Raw genomic sequence first — 20,337 nt, forward strand, 5'->3', positions numbered from 1 at the left:
GTGCACTAGTAAGGGATACTGATTATCATGTGGCTGCCTGTGTTTTTCTCTAAGGATTAAGATGTTTATTTAATAAACGCTTATAATTTTATTTTAAAAAATGAGGATCACTAGCTGGAAGAAAATGCAGTTAGTAAATAAACCTTACTGTAAATAAGCTTAACCTTACTGGTAAGCAAAGAAACAAATGAAAGAAGTTATTTTTGCCAGTTCACTTAAAAAAAAAATCTAAAATTTCCCTAGAATTCATTTCCAAAGAGACACCTAGGTGGCTGAGTCAATTAAATATGTCTAACTCTTGATTTCACTCAGGGTTGTGAGATCAAGCTCCACATCGCTCCCTCTCCATCTGCCCCTCCCCCCATTTGCAAGTACTCTAAATAATAATTTTTTTTTAATTAAGAAATTATTTTTTGAGGGAAGGGGGTTACTAAGTAGAGAAAAAGTATAGAATTCTGAATTACATATATTGTTAGCTGAGAAGGATGATGTAGAAGGTCTATACAGTGAAGAGAATTGTTTAAATATGGCACTTTCAGCATCACTAGCTTATTTTTCAGGAAGTGTCATTTACATTACAATCCTATAAAATGTTTTGATCTCACCATCAATGACTTGGACAGGAGCAGATTTTAAACTTTGATATCTAAAAAATTGCAAAGAAATTTTGAGTATGCTTTTGTACTCTATATTTTTAATCCTGATATCTTGCCTGATGAGGTAATTTTTTAAATGTCATCTTCTTTTTGCAGAGTGAAATGGTAAAGGAGCTAGATGGTCATGTACTCAAATGTGTGAAAGATCAGAATGGAAACCATGTTGTGCAAAAATGTATTGAATGTGTTCAGCCACAGTCACTCCAGTTCATCATTGATGCTTTCAAAGGACAAGTAAGATTGACTTTTGCCTACTAATTAGTTAGGGCATTCTTTTAGAATTTGAGTGTTAACGTATTTCTCGTAAGCCACATGATTACAAACATACGAGACGAAACAGTAAATTTACAGTGATTTCTGCCTCTTTCATAGAGTGCCTCAGTTAGATAGCTTCATTTTTTTTGAAGCTGAAAACTATAGAAATAGGAGTTTAATAATATTACTTTAGAATTCCAGCTCTTCGAATTATAAACCCAACAGTGTTTTCCAAATTTTTAGGGAGACGAAGGAAGACTTCAGATCCTTCAGCAAGACACAGAAAATAAATACCAATAAGTAACTAATACATAGTAATAAATAGCTGCTAATTATATCATGACTACCCTCGCCCTGCAGTCTGTTTGTTTTCATTATTACATGCCCCTCATCTTCTGGTTTGGTACCTTTTGTTCAAAATGTCTATTAGCTCCTGAGGTGCCTGGGTGGCTGTCAGTTAAGCATCCTACTCTTAGTTCAGCTCAGGTCATGATCTCGTTGTGCGATTGAGCCCCACGTTGGCCTATGCTTAGTGTGGAGTCTACTTCAGATTCTTTCTCCCTGTCCCTCTTATTCTTTCTCAAATAAATAAATAAAATCTTTTAAAAAAATGGGGGCCCTGGGTGGCTCAGTGGGTTAAGGGTCTGCCTTCAGCAGGGTCCTGGGATCGAGCAGCATCAGGCTCCTTGCTCAGCAGGGAGGAGCCTGCTCCTCCCTCTACCTGCTGCTTCCTCTGTTTGTGCTAGTTTTCTGTCTCTCCAACACATAAATAAAATTTTTTTAAAAAGAGAGAAAAGAGAGTATCTGTTAGCTCCTAAACTGAGCACCCCTTTTTCCAGTCTTTACTAACAGGTTGATGGTCATACTGAAGGTGACTCCCCACCCTTCTATTTTAAATGAATTCTGCATGTCCTCAGGAACCTGTCTACCTCATAGAACTTTCCAACAATGTCAGATAATGAAAATGTATTTCTTCTGATTGTTTTAAGGTGTTTGTACTTTCAACTCACCCTTATGGCTGCAGAGTGATCCAGCGCATCCTAGAGCATTGTACTGCAGAGCAGACCTTACCTATCTTAGAAGAACTCCACCAACACACAGAGCAGTTGGTGCAGGTATCAACTCCCTAATAGTCTTAAATGTTTGTGTTTTTGAAAATGGTTCAAAACATAGGCAAGTATAATGTATTGCTAAATGTAGAAACACATAGTGAGACAAAAAACCTGGTATATTCTCCTGACTGTATACTGCTGAATTTTTAGGAAAAATAATTAACATCTTTTTAAAGAATAATCATTATTCTTAAGGAATGACTTAAGGAAAGTAATTTTTAAATATCTGTACTTAGGATCAATATGGCAATTATGTTATTCAGCATGTGCTGGAACACGGGCGACCAGAAGACAAAAGCAAAATTGTTTCTGAAATCAGAGGAAAAGTGTTAGCCCTGAGTCAACACAAATTTGCCAGGTATTGCAATGTTTTCTGATACCAAGGGTCAGTTCTTCTAATTCTTTGGCTTTTATTACTAAACAAAGTAATACATGTAGACTAGCGTTAGAACATAATCTTTCTTGGAATACCTGGGTGGCTCAGTGGGTTAAGCATCTGCCTTTGCCTTGGGTGTCCTGGGATCGAGTCCTGCATCAGGTTCCTTGTTCAGCGGGGGGCCTGCTTCTCCCTCTGCCTGCTGCTTCTCCTGCTTGTGCTCGCTCTCTGATAAATCTTTAAATACAATTTTAAAAATAAAAATAAAATAAAAAACTTTAAAAAATATAATCTTTATTTTAGGAGAGGGGAGAAGCACATACCAAACGTTGCTTTTATTCTCACATGACAAATTTGTTTGCCCACATATATTCCATTTTTAAAGTCTGTATTCAGAAAATGATTTGTCTCCCCAAACCTGTAAGTGCAAATTCCTTAGTGCATGTTAATGAAAATCTCAGACCTTACTGATGACCTGGTTTCCTCTTTTTTGAATTACAATCGTTATTTTAAGAGGCACATAATTAAACTTGTGGGTATCCAGTATGGGTTCTTCTGTGATACTAATTTCTGTTTTAAAAGTAAAGGGTAAGAGAATTACAAGGGAATACCATCTTGACTTACATCTTCGGATGTGTTGAGCAAATTCTTTCAAAAGCAAGGATATTTTGCTGTAAAGAAAAAAGTAACAAAATACAGGGTGCCTAAGTGGTGCAGTTAGTTAAGCATCCAACTCTTGGTTTTGGCTAAGGTTGTGATCTCAGGGTCAAGATTGAGCCTGGAGTTAGTCTCTGTGTTTAGCCTGGAATCCAGTTGGGTTTCTTTCTCCCTCTCTTTCTGCCCCTCCTGCCCCTGCAGGCATGTGCACTTTACTGCTCTCAAATAAATGAATCTTCAAAGAAAAAAGTAAGACTGGGTGGCTCAGTCTAGGCATCTTCTTTGGCTCAGGTCATGATCCTGGGGTCCTGGGATCCAGCTCTGTGTCAGGCTCTCTGCTCAGCGGGGAGTCTGCTTCTCCCTCTCCTTCTGCCTCTCCTCCCCACTCTTCTCCCCCGCCCCCGTTTCCTCTCAAATACATAAATCTTTTAAATAACTTTCTGTGTATATACTTAATTTTTAGCAATGTAGTAGAAAAGTGTGTTACTCATGCCTCCCGTGCCGAGAGAGCTTTACTGATTGACGAAGTTTGCTGCCAGAATGATGGTCCTCACAGTGCCTTATACACCATGATGAAGGACCAGTATGCCAATTATGTGGTTCAGAAGATGATTGATATGGCTGAACCTGCTCAGAGAAAGATAATCATGCATAAGGTAATATAGCTTATAGCACTTAAAATAGATGATTCCATTTGTGTGACTCAGACTACAATTTTAGCTTCCTAGGTTTTAATTTCCTCTTCTGTTATAACTGGAGGGGTAAAAAACCAGAAAATCAGTGGATAACCTTTGAAAAATGTAGGTGTGGTGTACCATTTCATTAAATTCCTAAAGTGGTCTCAATAAAATTGCGTTCATTCTTATCTATTTACATGTCTTTAGCATTGCCCATCCCCGTCTTATTTAAATATATTTGGTTTGCCGTAATACATGGATTGAACATTAATTTTAAAATCTAATTAGGTTTTCTCACTAACCTAATACATTTTCCTAAAGAGAGAATTTATTTTGATTGGATTTTTTTTAAAAACAAGCTATTTTCTCCCTAGAATCTAATGATTCTTTTAAAATGCATTGATTTCCATGGGAAAACTGCTAAAAAGAATCTGGACGAAATGCTACATACTCAAATCTTTTTCTAAATCAATTCATTTAAGAAACAGGTGCCTGGTGGCTTGGTTCAAATAAATGTCTGCCTTCAGCCCAGGTCATGATCCGGGACGAGTCCCACATCAGGCTCCCTGCTTGTGCCCTGGCTTTCTCTCTCTCTTTCAAATACAGTAATAACATCTTCAAAAAACAAACAAACAAACAAAAACAGGACATATAACTTCTTAGGACCTCTTGTCATATAAAGAGAAATATAAGATCATAAGTTTTTTACCTTTTTAAAAAAGTAATACTTCTGCTTAAAAATATATACTTGTTCAGTCTTACTTTTAAGAACTAACTACATTATTTAACCAGTACCATATTTATGACATTTGGATTGTTTCTATTTTTATAACTGTCATAAGCAGTGCTGTATATAAATGTCTTTGCATCATCATCTGTTTTTGTAGGATGAATTCTTAGGTGTGGAATTGCTGATGCAAAGTATATGAGCACGTTACGTGTTGATAGATACTGCCAGGTTGCTCTCAAAGAATCTGTACATGTTTGCACGTCTACCAGTGTTGAAGAAGAATGCTTGTGTCGTCATGATCTCATCAATACCAGTTATTGTTCCTTAAAAAATTTTTGCCAGTGTGGGCACCTGGGTGGCTCAGTCGGTTAAGCATCTGTCTTCAGCTCAGGCCATGATCCCAGGGTCCTGGGATCGAGCCCCACGTCAGGCTCCCTACTTAGCGGGGAACTTGTTTCTCCTTTCCCTCTGCCCCTCCCCTGACTTGTGCTCTTTCTCTCCCTCTCTCTCTCTCAAATAAAATGCGTAAAATATTTAAGAAAAAAATTCTTTTTGCCAGTCTGGGTAAAAGGATGATATGATTCTTTCCATTTGCATTTTATAAACTATTAGTGAGATTTTGAACAATTTAAATGTATTAGCCATCACATATCTGATTACTTATTCATTTCTTTTCTCCATTTCCTATTGAATTTTTATCCAGCAGACTTGAGCTAGAAAATTCTGTCTTCGTCAACTTTTTAAAAGCTTAATAGTTCACTAGCGATGCTTTCCTGCTATGTTTGGAGCCCCTCTGCTGTTTGCATTTGTAATAGTGTAGAAGTAGCAGTTTATTTATTCATTGAACAATTGTGAGAGTAGAAGTTTGGAGAGATTGACTAGAATGAACTGCCTTTGCAAACAACTTTTCTTTAAAGGATTTGAATATTAAAATCCGATTATTCTTCATCACTGAGATTTAGGAGCGCTTTTTTAAGAAACCAGAAAATAAGATTTACTAAGCAGATTATTTGTTTTTCAGATTCGACCTCACATTACTACTTTGCGCAAATACACATATGGGAAGCATATACTGGCCAAGTTGGAAAAATATTATTTGAAAAATAGCCCAGATCTAGGGCCTATTGGAGGACCACCAAATGGAATGCTGTAAAGGGAAAAGAGAAAGAAGATGATGTAACCATGTGAAAAGAATGTTTCTTTTGTGAATTATCAAAACACAACTCAACTATGAATCTTCAAAATTTTTTTTAAAGCAAAACTATTTATTGACTTTATTCATCCATTTGTAAATTTTTTAAGGTTCTTGTGTATATTTGGGGGGTGGGGGTGGTGAATTATAAATTATATTCAGCCCTGAGTGGAGACCTATCAGATTGGATTGCTGGCAAAGCACAGAATGCCTGTATATGATGTAACTATCAAAAAAAAGCTGTCACATATTTTGTAAATTTTTACCTTGTAAAGTCACAAAAATAGTTTTTAAAGGAAAAAGTACAGTATTCTTTTAATAAACTGGCTTGCAGTCTGGTAGGTCTGTGGACCCCATAGCACAACAGGTTTATAGAGATGTATATAGAAATATAGTCCTTAATTTTTTTTTGTCCTTCGTGTGAAGCCTTTTATAACCGATTAACAATCAACTGCATAAATATTATTAATATTTTAAAAAAAAGTTAAGTTGTATTTTGGTAATTCACAAACTATCATGAAAATAAAAACTCGGCAAGTAAGATAAGAATTAAATGATTTGAGATGAAAAGAACTTATATTATTTACAGGATGTGATTTTAATACAAATACTGCCCTAAAACGTCTCTGGCAATGTACAGATGTATTGTATATACTCACATATGTAATTGTTGTAAGAGGTAGAAAAAAAACAAAATCATGGTGACACTTCCATTCAGTTAAATGCACTAATTGAAAAGTTAAGTCCCTTTTTAACTTTTCAGTTTGGTTTGCAATCTGAGAAAGAGTGGAAATTTGTGTATTGTTTTGCTTATAGAATTACAAGGACATGTTGAGGAAGTGTTGAGCTTTATTTTGCTTTTTCATAGTAGATTTTGAGAAGGTAGGAACCAGATAGAGGTGAAAGGGGCCACTGAAAAGTGAATTTGATAGCTCAACATTTAAGCATGACTACATATTCTGATAGCTTTTTTTGCTTCCTATAAATATATGCATTGTGTGTGTAGTAATAGATGTAAGTTTACACTTTGAAAGCAAATCTTGTTTCAATGTTTATTATAAAAGCCTTGCTAATTTAGTAGTGATGCTTTCCTTGGTTGTACAGGTGTACATTTGTAAACCTTCATGCTGTAAATGGAATTCGTTTTATCTCTTTGGGAAACCTTTGCATTTTAGTGTACATTTATGTCCCTGCCCTCTTTGACCTGGCATATAGTGTTGTATAATGTAAATTTATTTCTCCAAATTGAGAGTGATTTTTAAGAAATTTTTTATCTTTATATGGTTTCAGAAGTATGAACCAGCTTTCTTTTTATTATTGTGGGAAACATTTTCTTTTATAACATAGTTGTTGACTCTGTTAATATGGACATACTAGGATTTGGATCACTTTCAAGAAGTCAGGGTATTGTGCATAATAGAAAGTATTGGACTGAGATATTTGGTTACCATGGAGGCCAATGCTTTTTCCATCTTATTAAATGTGATGTGATTTTTTCTTTGTACAGAAGAGTACTGTATTTTTGAATAGCCTATTCCCAAGTAAGAGCAAATCTGTATGATAACATTTTTTTCTCTGGACATAAGACATAACAGTAACATGATGTACATTTACAAGCGGCCTTATGTACATTTCCCAACAATCTTTTTAAGGCAAAATTGTGACCATATGTGTATAATTAAAATCGTTTTTAATCCTTTGCCTATGAAAATATTTTGGAAAAAAAAACTTGCTTTGTATATTCAGTTTCTGAAAGATAAAAGAAAGTGCTTTGTATTTTGTTGAAGTCAGTATTTTGTATAAAACCATTTATGTTGACCCACTTCTGTTTAGTGCTGAAAACTAATGAACCATGCTATCTCCTTCGATTGAACATGTAAGGGATTTTTTTATTCGAAGTCTGCAGAAGAAAAACATTCTTCTGAGCACAATATTGAATATAAAGGTTTTATCACTTAGCTGTGCATATCATGAGCCTAAAAATAATGGCATAAAGTTTGGGGTGCCAGGCATACTTTTTCATGTTTGACGTTGAGTTATTCTAATTTTCTAACCCAACATTCCGTGTTGAGTCCATTATATCCAGCCACTTGTCACTGTCCCCTCTCCTAGTCGTACTGGTTCATAGCATGTCCCAGTCACAGTGGCAGTGCTTTCCCCCCACATGTAAAGCTGCTCTCTCCCACCCCATCCTACTTTGTTTTGCCAGCCTCAGAGTGTCTTGGCCCCGTGTTGAAATTTGTTCCCAGTATCAGCTCATGATTGTGAGCTGATACCCAAGTTGTTCTTGCTGGAGATTGGTAGGTGACTTTCCTGGATTTGCATAGTTGAATTCCTGGTTTTCCTTTTTCCTACCCTCTGTTGGCACGGGCAGTTACCTCTGCAAATTTAGAAAGCCCTAGGGGATGGCTGGGAGATGGAACCTTCTTACGGTTTTGATGTTCCCATGTATCCCAGTGTCGACACCCCAAACTTCCCAATACTTTGGGGCCTATTCTAGAAGAATGTCTATTACTGTAGAAATTTTATGGTCTGCCATTTTGGTGCCCACCTCTCTGATTCCACCATAAGTTGGCTTGGAGTTTGCTAAAATCGGAACATCACATTTCAGAATAAAGAAACTTTAATTGGGCAGAACCACTTAGACTTTACTCTTGAGTGTCTCCTTTTGATATGGATTGTTTCTGGACCAGTTTGTCTAAGTCCTGGCTCTTCTTGGTTCATATGAAATAATGTTATCTTCACTTTGTATATTATGTATAAATTAGAAAATGAAAAATGTGTGAATAACATTGTATGAAATAAACCTGGTCTTGTGTTTTTCTCTAGATAAAACACCCTTCTGTACCTCAATTATAATTCAGATTGCCCATTCAAGTTTACTCTGATTTAAGGAAAGGCAAGTATTTTTATCACATGGGTGCAAATCTGGGGCTACTGATTACTCTGATGGTATTTCTACCTTTTGATTAGTATTTAGGATCTCTTGTCTAATTACATAGAATGATTACACACTTCATAGGATGAAACTTTTAGCCTGTTTCCTTGATAAAGTGATACTCAAGGTTGTTGTGAGGATTAAATTAAATCACTTACCTTTACCTATAGGTGTTTGTTTCCTTTCCACACGAACTTCCAGAGACTGTTGTCTAAAGAAGAAAATAGTTTGGGTTCAGGCTTGGATTTGAAGTTTACCTTGCGACTTACAAACCTTGTGACCTTGGGTGTGTTAACTCAGCCTCAGTGTCACCCCCTGTACCATGGATGAGTACTATTTAGGTCATCGATTTTAAGAGTTGAGAGTATCTTAAAAAGATACATAGAACATAGAATACTAATACAGAATACACAGAATGCTAACACTGTTTCCATTTTCCTCTCCCTTCTATAGCTATTCAATTTTAGTTTTTTTTTAAGATTTCATTTATTTGACAGAGATCAAGTAGGCAGAGAGGCAGGCAGAGAGAGAGGGGGAAGCAGGTTCCCTGCTGAGCAGAGAGCCCGATGCGGGACTTGATCCCAGGACCTTGAGATGATGACCTGAGCCGAAGGCAGAGGCTTAACCCACTGAGCCACCCAGGTGCCCTGCTATTCATTTTGTTTTAAACCATACAGATAATTTGATATAACCCAAAGTAGAGATCTACATAAAACTACATTGGAAAAGGCATTTTCATCATACACATTTTTAATTTTATGCCAGTTTTAATTTCATCGTGTTTTGTTTCTGTTCTAAGCTGAAAGCAACACTTCTGGATTTGTTGACCTATCCCACATCTTAGAGATGAAATTAAGGGACCCTAGAAAAAGTAAATACTACATCGTCCCACCCTAGATTACTAACCTAAGAAAGTCAAGTTTCCTAGGGTTACCTGGATAGTAGTTGTTTTAAGTGCCCTCCTGACTGGTTTCCCAGGACGGTTGTGGTTGGGGCGAGGCAGGGGGGAGGCGAAGGAACCCCAGAGGAGCAGTGTTTACTGTCTACCTTACTGGCCTGCTTTCCAGGTCTGATTTAACATCGGATGGGACAGGAAGCTGCTGTGCGCAAGAGTGCCCAGCTCTGTTGTGTGATCCTGGCCTGCTAGGCCTCAGGGTTACCCATCCGTAAAGTTGGAATACTGTTGGCCACCAGAGTGGCTCAGCTGATCAAGCCTCTGCCTTCCGCTCATGTCATGATTCCAGAGCCCTTGGATGAGTCCCACATCAAGTCCTGCTTTGGGCTTCCCGCTCAGTGGGGGGTGTGCTGCCTCTGCCCCCCCCCCCCCACTCATGCACTCATGCTTTCTCTCTCTCAAAATATTAAAAAGATGGAATACTCGGCTGCACACAGAACCTTGGATCTGAGGAATGTTTGGTACTAAGAACCTAAGAGACCTACAGGCAGATCTATAGGAGGCTCACAGTTTGGTAACTTTTTTTTTTTTTTTTTTTTTTTTTTAGATTTTATTTATTTGACAGACTGAGATCATGAGTAGGCAGAGAGGCAGGCAGAGAGAGAGAGGAGGAAGCAGGCTCCCCGCTGAGCAGAGAGCCCGATGCGGGGCTCGATCCCAGGACCCCGGGACCATGACATGAGCCGAAGGCAGAGGCTTTAACCCACTGAGCCACCCAGGCGCCCCTGGTAACATTTTTATTTAACTTCATTACCTCCATATCCTGTAGACAGTTTCTCATTTCTTCAATGTTTCAGTCACAGAACTTTTTTTTTTTTTCTAAATATTCACCAGGAATTTAAATCAAATGAAATAGGCCTGTAGTTTGAAGAAAAAATTGACTAGATTGAGCTTAATTCAAGTTTTCCTGGACATCAGAGTCTTACGGTTCAGAGTCAGGACTCTGGGATCAGCCGAGATTCCAAACCTTTAGCTTTTCGTCATTAGGTAAATGGTTTCAACTTTTAAGCTTTCCTCTCTTCATGTGTAGACAAGGGAAATGAGACCTACCTACTAGAACTGCAAGGGTTAAATGAGATATGTGATGTCCAGGGGTGGTGAGTGACTTCTGTTACAATGAGTTAACAAAAGGTTGGGGGAGGGGTTTTAATTTGCCTACATGTAGCCTCAAAACATTGGGGTTGGAGCTCATTCATGTTTCTGCATATGAGCTGATAAATCTCTTAAGTTGGTAGGAAAACTGTTAAAGATACGATTAAGGAATTTAACAGCATTTTAGTTATTGGTACATTTAATCTTTTTTTTTTTTTTTTTTTGGTACTAATACAAGTAATAGCTTTGCCCTCATGGCTGCCAGGATGTGAATAGGGAGTTGCCCTACGTCCAGGAGCAGTGGAGTGACCTGTCTGCATGATGGGCAAAGCCTGGAAGTAGCAAGAACCTGGAGGGAGGGCGAGGTTGGCACTGCAGATTACAGAGAGACGTCCCCATCACGACGTCCAAGCCCGTCTTACCTCAGTCTCACCCCAAGTCTTTCATGGGAAGAAGCCCTGAAAAGTTGGGTCTCAGCACCTGGTGGGCCCGTCCTACACCAAGAGTCAGGAGGGAAGCATGGGGATCACCCTGGAGGAGAGGAGGGATGTTAGGGAGCCTTCCCTGCTCCTGCTTTGAAAGTCAGTTCTGACATCATCCAGGACACGTTCTATTGAGTAGAATGCAGTAGGTTTCACCGAAGAGAATTAGAAAAGAAGGCCAAAAATATACCTTAGAAATACATCTACTACTAGAAATATATCTTAGAAATGTTTAAAATACATTTCCTGATAACTCCCAGGTTGGAGATAATCTCATCTGGAATAAGCCATTTGAGCCAACTTCAAAATGAGTAGCAGTGCTATGTATCGAAACTTGGGGGACTTGGGCCAAAGGCTACTCAGAGAAGAACATCTCTCCAAGAAAGTCTGAAGATAATTTAAGATGCTAGTAAGGGGTGCCTGGACGGCACAGTCAGACGAGTGGCTGACTCCTGGTTTCTGCTTGGGTCATGATCTCAAGGTTGTAAGAGCAAACAACACACGGGGCTCTGGGCATGCTCAGCACAGAGTCCCCTTCAGATTCTCTCCCTCTCCCTCTGCCCCTCCCCCTCCCTAAAACAAATCTTTTTTAAAAAGGTAGTAAAATAACAAAATTACAAAAAATACAGAAAGGATTAATAATAAACTCCACAAAAAAGGAATAGGCTTGATTGGTTAAAAAGAAAAATGAGACATAGTTTTGGCAAATCAGAATTTTAAAAAATAGGTGAAAGACACAAATGGGATTTATGAAATTGCAAGGTTTTTTTTAAAAATTATAGAACATTATATAAAAAGTCTACCTATAGGGGTGCCTGGGTGGCTCAGTCAAGTGTCTGACTGGATTTTGGCTCAAGTCATGATCTCAGGGTGGGGAGATCGAGCCCCGTGTTGAGCTCTGTGCTCAGCAGGGAATCTGCTTAAGATTCTGTCCCTCCCTCCGCCCCTCCCCCTGCTCACTCTCCCTCTCAAATAATTTTTTTTTTTTTAAGATTTATTTATTTCACAGACAGAGATCACAAGTCAGACAGAGATCACAAGTAGGCAGAGGCAGGCAGAGAGAGAGGGGGAAGCAGGCTCCCTGCCGAGCAGAGAGCCCGATGCGGGGCTCCATCCCAGGACCCTGGGATCATGACCTGAGCCGAAGGCAGAGGCTTTAACCCACTGAAACACCCAGGCGCCCGTTAAATAAATCTTTTAAGAAACAAGTCTAATTATAAATTAAAAATCAAGTTTTCTAGGGAAATGTAAGGTTCCAGAATTAAGGAATAATAGAAAACATAAATAGACTAATAACTATAAAAGTAAGAAACTAGTCAAAAGAATAAAGTTGAAGGTCTCACATTGCCTGATGTCAAGACTTAACTACAAACCTACAGTAATCAAAACAGTGTTTGGGGGGCACCTGGGTGGCTCAGTGGGTTAAGCCCGCTTCCCCCTCTGTCTCTGCCTGCCTTTGCCTTGTGATCTCTCTCTCTCTGTCAAATAAATAAATAAAATCTTTAAAAAAAACAAAGTGTTTGGATGTTAACGACACATTGTGATCATTTTACAATATATACAAATACTGAATCATGCATGTTATACATCTGAAACATACAATGTTTTATTTCAATTATACCTCATTTTTTTTATTAAAAAATAAGTGTGGTACTAGCACATGTTTGTAGCAGCATTGTTGACAATAGCTAAAAGAAACAATCCAAGTACCCATCAATAGATGAATGAATAAACAAAATGTGGTCCATACATATACTGGAATATTGTTCAGCCTTAAAAAGAAAGGAAGTTTTTTGACACATGCTGTAATGCGAATAAACTTGACATTATGGTATGTGAAACCACAACAAGGCATATTATCTGATTATAAATATAATAATAAATATAATAATAGTAATAATAAATATAAATTATAGAAATGAGTGGTTTCCTGTTCAATGGGTATAGAATTTTAGTTTTGCAAGATGAAAAAGTTCTGGATATCTGCTGTGTAACAATGCGAATTACTACTGAACCATACACCTAAAGATGGCTAAGATAGTAAGAAAGGAAAAGGAAGGGAGGGAGGGATAAAAAGAAAAAGAAGGAAAGAAAAGAAAAAAGGTAGTCAAAGATGTATAAGGTCATGAGCCCAGACTCTTTAAGGGATAGGTTGTGTAAATTTTTTTTTTAAAGATTTATATGTATTCATTTGAGACAGACAGATACAGAGAGAGAGAGAGCATGAACCAGGGGAAGGGCAGAGGGAGAGAAAGAAGCAGACTCCCTGCTGAGCTGGGAGCATAATGCACATTTCAATTCCAGGACCCAGAGACCATGCCTGAGCTGAAGGCCAGTGCGTGTAACCGTCTGACTCACCCAGGTACCTCAAGTTCTGTAAATCTTTAAGGAACATACAATGCCTAGGAGCATGGAAAACAATGAAAATTTCCCAGGTTATTCTACGAAACTAACAACCTTGAAAACAAAATGGAACTATAGTGCACACAAACCATAAAAGTGGGCTATTTTGGGGGCACCTGGGTGGCTCAGTAGGTTGATGCCTCTGCTTTCGGCTCAGGTCATGGTCTCAGGGTCCTGGGATCGAGCCCCGCATCGGGCTCTCTGCTCAGCGGGGAACCTGCTTCCTCCTCTCTCTCTGCCTACTTGTAATCTCTGTCTATCAAATAAATAAAATCTTAAAAAAAAAGTGGGCTATTTTCATATATCATATAGATGCAAGACTTTTAATATGTAAATCAGTCCAATGCGATTGTATTCATGTATTATGAGATTAAAAGGCAGTCTTAACATATTACCCAATCATTACGTTCCTACGTATTTACCCAAATGAGCTGGAAACTTAGGTCTACACAAAACACTGCACACAGACTTTTACAGCAGCTTTAATCGTAATTGCCCACTTCAAAGCAAACAAGATGTCCTTCAGTAGGTGAGTGGATAAGCGAACTGACACGTCCAGACGAAAGAATATTATTCAGAGATGAAATGACCCATCAAACCGTAGGACATGGAAGAAGCTTAAATGCATATCGCTCTGCAAAAGAAACCAACGTGAAAAGGCTACATACCATATGATTCCAACTACATGACATTCTGGAAAAGGCAAAACTAGACGGTAAAAAGATCAGGCATTGTCAAGAGTTGGGGGGAGGTAGGAAGGGATCAGAGGGGCAGTCGGGATTTTGGAAAGTTTTACCACACTGTGGTTATGTGACCTGGGGAGAAAACAAACTGTCCCAATCAGGGAAGGCCCTTTCCAGTCTCCACAGGGGTCAGTTTTGATCCTGAAATCATGAGCTTGTACCAGAAGCAGTAACAACAGTAGCTGGAAAGTACAGGACACTTACTAAGTGCCAGGTGTTAAGTGATTTGCATATATTCTCCCATTTCCCCCCAGGACAACTATGTTAGATGGGACTGGTCTGTCTGTCTGTCTCTCTATCTCTCTCTCTATATATATATATGCCGCCCTGGGGGCTTTTGGTCACCTCTGCCTAATACAGTCCCAGTACCGAGAGGCAAAGACACCTTCTGTCTGTGCGGTGAATGCGCCACAGGCTTGGGCTCCATGCTTGTACCCGCAGCCACATGCCAGAGCTCCTTCCCCTTCAGAGCCCACCCCAGAGTCTCCCCTGGGGCCTTAGAATGCCTCACTTCTCTGCTAGCTTGGTTTACCAGGCCTGGGGCCAAGGGCTAAGTGTTGGCTAAGTGTTGTGTGTGCGATCTCTCCTGTAATTGTCACAACAGTCTGAGTTCAGGAGGCTTCAGCATGTTGGTCCAGGTCACAGGGGAGAGGGCTGCAAAGCTGAGGCTCTACCTACCTCTCCCAGACCCCCGTCCCGTCCTCAGCATCACTCACATGCAGGCCCGGTATGCCCAGCACTGGGCTAAGCCCTTCATGGTGCTTATCTCATTTAGTCCTACTCCTCTGCGTAGGTACTGGTAGTTCCCCAGTTCATAGAGGAGTAAATCAAAGCACAGAGGCTAACTTACTGGCTCGAGGTCACATAGCTGAGGCCCATGCTAAGAACGTGCTGGAGGAAATAGGATCTCGCTGCCAGCTGAGACCGCAGGGGTGCGTGAGACAGACACAGCGTGCCACTTCCCCGCTCTGAGAACATCAGCCCCTGAGCCTCTTGCCAACAGTGGTCTGAGTCAGGGAAAGCTCAGCGGCTTCTCAGATGCCAGGTCCCTGGGAAGTAGGGACAGGCTGCCGTGGGCCAGAGACAAGCAGCCCCACCCCAGGAAGTGGCACCAGATGAATCAGTCTGACGGCACCTGGGAGGGTGAGGCTGGCGTTGGCTCGCCTGCCTGCCGGAGAGCTTCCTGTCCAAGCCTCCCACAAAGGCTGCTCCCGAGGTGGAGCTGGGCAGCCCTGCAGCTCTGGACACGTTTTATCAAATGAATGAACAACAGTTCATCTTCCTCCAAAAACAAAAAAACAGAACAAAAAAATGCTCATAGACAAAGAATCCTTAGGTCTCCTTAGGGTGGCGGGATAGGCAGCATCAGGTGATAAACACAATCCCCCCCAGGGGAAGGCTTCAGGGAAGTAACTCTGATTTGGATGTGTGGATGGCAACAGAGAAGCGGCGTGTGCAGTTCAGTCAACTTGCAGTGCCCCAGGCACTGGCGGCTTCGGACACACCTGAGCCCAGGAGTGCAAACAGACCCATGTAAGTTACACGGCTCCGGCTCTCCATGAAAACATACATGCAACAAAAACTCCCCCCACCGCCTTTCATTCTTCACGGGTCCCCCTGGACTCAAGCAGAGCCGCCTGCAGACCAGGGTGAAGGCTTCCTGTGGGACCCCCGTAGCATGTCTGCCACCCTGTGAGAGTGGCCCCAGCCACGTGAGTAGAGCAGAGGGACTGCATGGAAACACCCCATCACTCCAACAACGTCTGAAAACACCCCTTCACTCCAACTTCCTTCTCGTCAAGATTTCTTTTGGAGACAGAGGTTGTTAGGGGATGTGAATCAAATCCAGAATTTAATACAGTCCAGGACTGGGGAGCTAGTGGGGTCACCCCACCACCACCCTGGGGACTTATCGGCAGCACCTTCAGAAACACCCCTCTCTCACCTCCCCCCACACAACTGCCCTCCCCACACTCTTCTGGGGCAGGTGCAGAAGGCCAGGTTGACCAGTGTATTGTCAGGGTTAGATTCCCTGGCGAGGGTAGAAAATCCGGATAACCGTGTCTGAAGAAACGCGGAAGTCGATCCCTCCATCACGCACACAGCTGCGTGGGCAGTCCCAGGCTGGTGTGCTGCTGCTTTGCCTGGGGACCCATGCTCCTTCTAACCTGGTCTTCTGCCGTGCATGGTCTCTGTTCTCAAGTTTGCTTCATGTCCAAGATGACTGCACCAGCTGCATCCATCATATCTGCATCCCAGCCAGGAGGAAGGAAAAACAGGGAAGGAGAAGAACCTGTTCCTCCCTTTGACACTTCCCTCAAAGTATGAACACCGTCTCTGCCCCTGTCCCACTGACAAAATCCTCATGGTGCCAAAGATAGTCTTTATTTCTAATGGCCAAGAGGCCTGTTAAAATGTAGCAGTGCTGGGGTGCCTGGGTGGCTCAGGGGGTTAAGCCTCTACCTTCAGCTCAGGTCATGATCTCAGCGTCCTGGGATCGAGACCCGCATTGGCTGGCTCTTTGCTCAGCGGGGACCCTGCTACCCCCGCCCCCTGCCTGCCTCTCTGCCAACTTGAGATCTCTGTTAAATAAATAAAATCTTTTAAAAAAAATGTAGGGGTGCTTTTACTGAAAAAAAAAAAAAAGGAAAAAGCAAATACGGGGAGCAACCAGGAGTGTCTGCCCAAGTAGCCAGCAATAAAAGACTTCAGTAAAACATTTCATAATAATAGGGGTCGGTCAAAATCAAATGACAATGAGATGTTTTACTTGCATCAGACTGACAAAATATATAATGTCCAATAAATGCCAAGTTATATAGAAGATGTGGAAAAACGGGAGCTCTCATAACTGCTGCTGAGTATAAATTGCTATGGACCCTTTGGGAGAACAATTTGTTTGGGCAAATTAGAGCAATTCCTAAAAAGCTGAATACAGTTGTATCTAAAACCCAGCTGTATCTACCTTTAGAGAGAGTCTCCCATGCACTCCTGGAGAAAGGTACAAGAACTGACGGCAACATTGTGTATAGTACTGAAGAGCTGGAAACAGCCAAATGTCCTTGGGTAAACAAACTGTGATATATGCATCCGATAAATGCTAACACAGCAAAGAAGGTAAGCAACCCAGAGGCCCCAGGGAATAACAGGGTAATCTCAAAACGTAAATTGGGATGACTCAGTGGAATCGATAATGTTTCATTTCACACAAAAATAATAAAAAGAAAAGAAAAAAAGATCATGTTAAGATTTGATAAACTGAGTAGTCATTGCATAAGTTTTTATTATATTATTATTTTGGGAGGTAGGTATTGCAAGGGAGCTGGAGTTTTTTTGCATTCTTTTTATTGTAAAATATATATAATGGAAAACTTACCATTTAAAAAAAGATTTTATTTATTTGACAGAGAAGGGGGTGGGGGGGAACAGCACAATCGGGGGAGCGGCAGGCAGAGGGAGAAGCAAACTTCTTGCTGAGCAGGGAGCCTGACCCAGGACTCCCACCCCAGGACTCTGGGATCATGACCTGAGCCGAAGGCAGACACTTAATGGACTGAACCACCCAGCTCTCTCTCTATATAGATTGATATATCTGAAATTAAAAAACTGAATAATACTGTAGACTTAAAAATTCTCCTACCCTGTCACCATCCCATTTTCCTCTCCTAGAAGAAATATTTTTTTCATACATGCATAGTCAATGTACATTACACACGTTTTTGTTTTAAAAAAATTGCGGCTCTACCATATAAAGATCACTCCTTTACTTACTTTTTTCACCTAAAAATAGGCTTTGAAAAATGTTGCATGCCAGGACTTAAACACCTGCTTTATTTTCAAGACTGTTGTACAGGGATGCCTGGGTGGCTCAGTCCGGTCAGCCTGTGCATTGGGGTCAGGTCCTGATCCCGGGGAGTCCGCTTCTCGCTCTGCCCCTCCTCCTGCTTGTGTGCTCTCTCTCACTCTCTCTCTCAAATAAATCAATAAAATATTTTTTAAAAAAATAAAAAGTGTTGCATAGTTTTCCACAGGGTGGGAATGCTCACATATATTTCACTTTTCCTTTACTGATGAACATTAAGACACGCCCGTTGGACCCTGGGGAAAACTCTTGGGGCGAGTAAGCTCACCAAGGCAGAGCTCCCTAGTGGAGAACTAAGAACATTTTAAGTGTTGATAGATGCCGACTTGCTTGAGGACACCTGTGCCAGTTCAGTAAAGGGCAGCCCTGCACCCAGGGTCCCACAGACGCCACGCGGGCCCCACCTCTTGTGGTCCGGCCCCTCCCCACTTGCCGCCCCCCCGGGGAGGGGGGGAGGCAGCCGTGTGCATTGCCCCACAATGACGCCCCTGGTGCCTGTGGGAAGAATGAGAGGAATCGGGTGGGGGAGACACTGGCCCTGCCTTCCTGGAACTTTCTTTCTCTTAGTGGGAAAGGGAAGAAACATTTAAGGCAGTTAGGGATTCACCAGGGATGATACGGAACGTATTTCATAACCTATGTTAGGTGTTAACACAGATCAGGACGAGGACCCTGCCTTGGTTCCTCCAGGCAGGAGGCTAGAGGCCCCTTGCTCAGTCAGATATTAACTCTCTAGTTGCTAGATTTATGAAGGTCTTGGAGGGGGTGGGGGTGTGTCCCAAGGTAGGGACCTGATGAGCACAGCAGGGGCGGATGGCCATATCTGTGCATATGGGCTCATGTCAGCTGCTTTCAAAGAAAAGGCTAGTTTGTTGACATCGGGCTGGAGGAGAAGCAAGCAGGCCAGGGGGCAGCTGGGCCAAGAGGGAGCCCTGACCCTCTACTTCCCTCCCTTCTGTCCATGCCCCCTTGTGGCCTCTCTTTTGGGTCCCTCCTCTTCCTAGTCTGCCCAGAGAAATCCACATTGATCTGGGGCAAATGTACTGTCGGAAAGAAACACTAAACTGGTGGTTTTTGAAAAGACTCCATCAACCTCTCACCTCCCCTTCTCTATTTTGTGCAGTAGTGAAAAGGAAGATTCCAAACTGACCTATTTTTTCCTCCACATTGGGTTGAAAGGACTAGAGAACTAACTTCAGACCACGGAGCCAGCTCCCAGGAGACACACAGTCTTTCTACTGAAAGGGCTTTTTAACCCACCAGGACTCCCGGAGCTCCCAGAGAGAACCTGCCTGGTGTCATGCTATTGGGTGATCCGTGATACCAAGGCACTCAGGGACCACACATTAGGTCCCCCAAACCCTGATGAACATCTATCATCCCCTAAGGCAGACCTGGGGAAACAGACCCCAAAATGGGGAATTGCCAAGGTCACCCACGGTCTGTCCCTCCAGAGCAGGGACAAAAACAGGGCTGAGTGCTGTTCGTGGGGGCATCATCTTTTAGTGTTCTGGTTGGGGAGTGCGGCTGCATAGGTCTGGACAGGCCTGCTGGGAAGGAGGAGAACCCAGGGGCCCACAGCAGATCGTCCCAGCTTACCTGTATAACCAAGACTCAGGAATGTTTAAATGGTTTAAAGAGAAATACTGGGGACTGCTGAGAGGCCCAGACACTTCAGAAGACGTTGTTGGTTCCCAGTTCAGGCCAACTGAGGCCAGCCAGCCCTGCCAGCTGCGGGAAGAAGATGGGTGAGGACACGCCATCTTTGATCTCCTGGTCCAGGTACGAAGGTCATTTGGCACCAGGTCCACCGCCTACCAGATGCCGTGCAGGGCCGGCAGGTTCTTTCCCCTTTCTCTCAAGGCCCGTTGCACTACACCCATAGGCCTTCCATAACCTCTTTGCACAGAGGTTCCTGAAGGGTGTTGGGCACACTGAGACGCAGGGCCTCTCCAGGAATCACAAAGGATCAGAACTCCAATGGCTCTCCTCAGATCTGCAGGCCAGAGGAGGCCCCACCTGGGAAGAAAGCCCTTCAGTTTTCCATTTAGCCTCAGAGCGTAAAGAGAGAAGGTAGTCTTCTACAGAAAGACACAGAAAACGGTTTTTTTTCTTCCTTTTTTTTTTCCCTTTTCTTTTATAGCCAGTCCTGAGCATGTCCTGCTGTTCAAAGTAAGGCCCCAAGTTTTCAGCACTTTCTGGAGTGC

The 20,337-nt window shown here is 41.8% G+C and overlaps 1 protein-coding gene across 8 annotated transcripts in view; it reads left to right on the plus strand.

Annotated features, from left to right (window-relative positions):
* Positions 1-8,756, plus strand: part of PUM2 (pumilio RNA binding family member 2) — a 103,197-nt gene extending 94,441 nt beyond the window's left edge. For all 8 annotated transcript variants that reach the window (XM_080814598.1, XM_080814599.1, XM_080814602.1 and 5 more), the window contains 5 exons: positions 753-890; positions 1,901-2,026; positions 2,260-2,381; positions 3,520-3,712; positions 5,485-8,756. In XM_080814598.1, the coding sequence (XP_080670724.1) occupies positions 753-890; positions 1,901-2,026; positions 2,260-2,381; positions 3,520-3,712; positions 5,485-5,616 (711 nt within the window). In that variant the 3' untranslated portion in view covers positions 5,617-8,756. The remainder of the gene's footprint in view (positions 1-752; positions 891-1,900; positions 2,027-2,259; positions 2,382-3,519; positions 3,713-5,484) is intronic.
* The last annotated feature ends 11,581 nt before the right edge of the window (positions 8,757-20,337 follow it).

This window comes from Martes martes, assembly GCF_963455335.1.
Source record: "Martes martes genome assembly, chromosome: 9".
NCBI lineage: Eukaryota > Metazoa > Chordata > Mammalia > Carnivora > Mustelidae > Martes > Martes martes.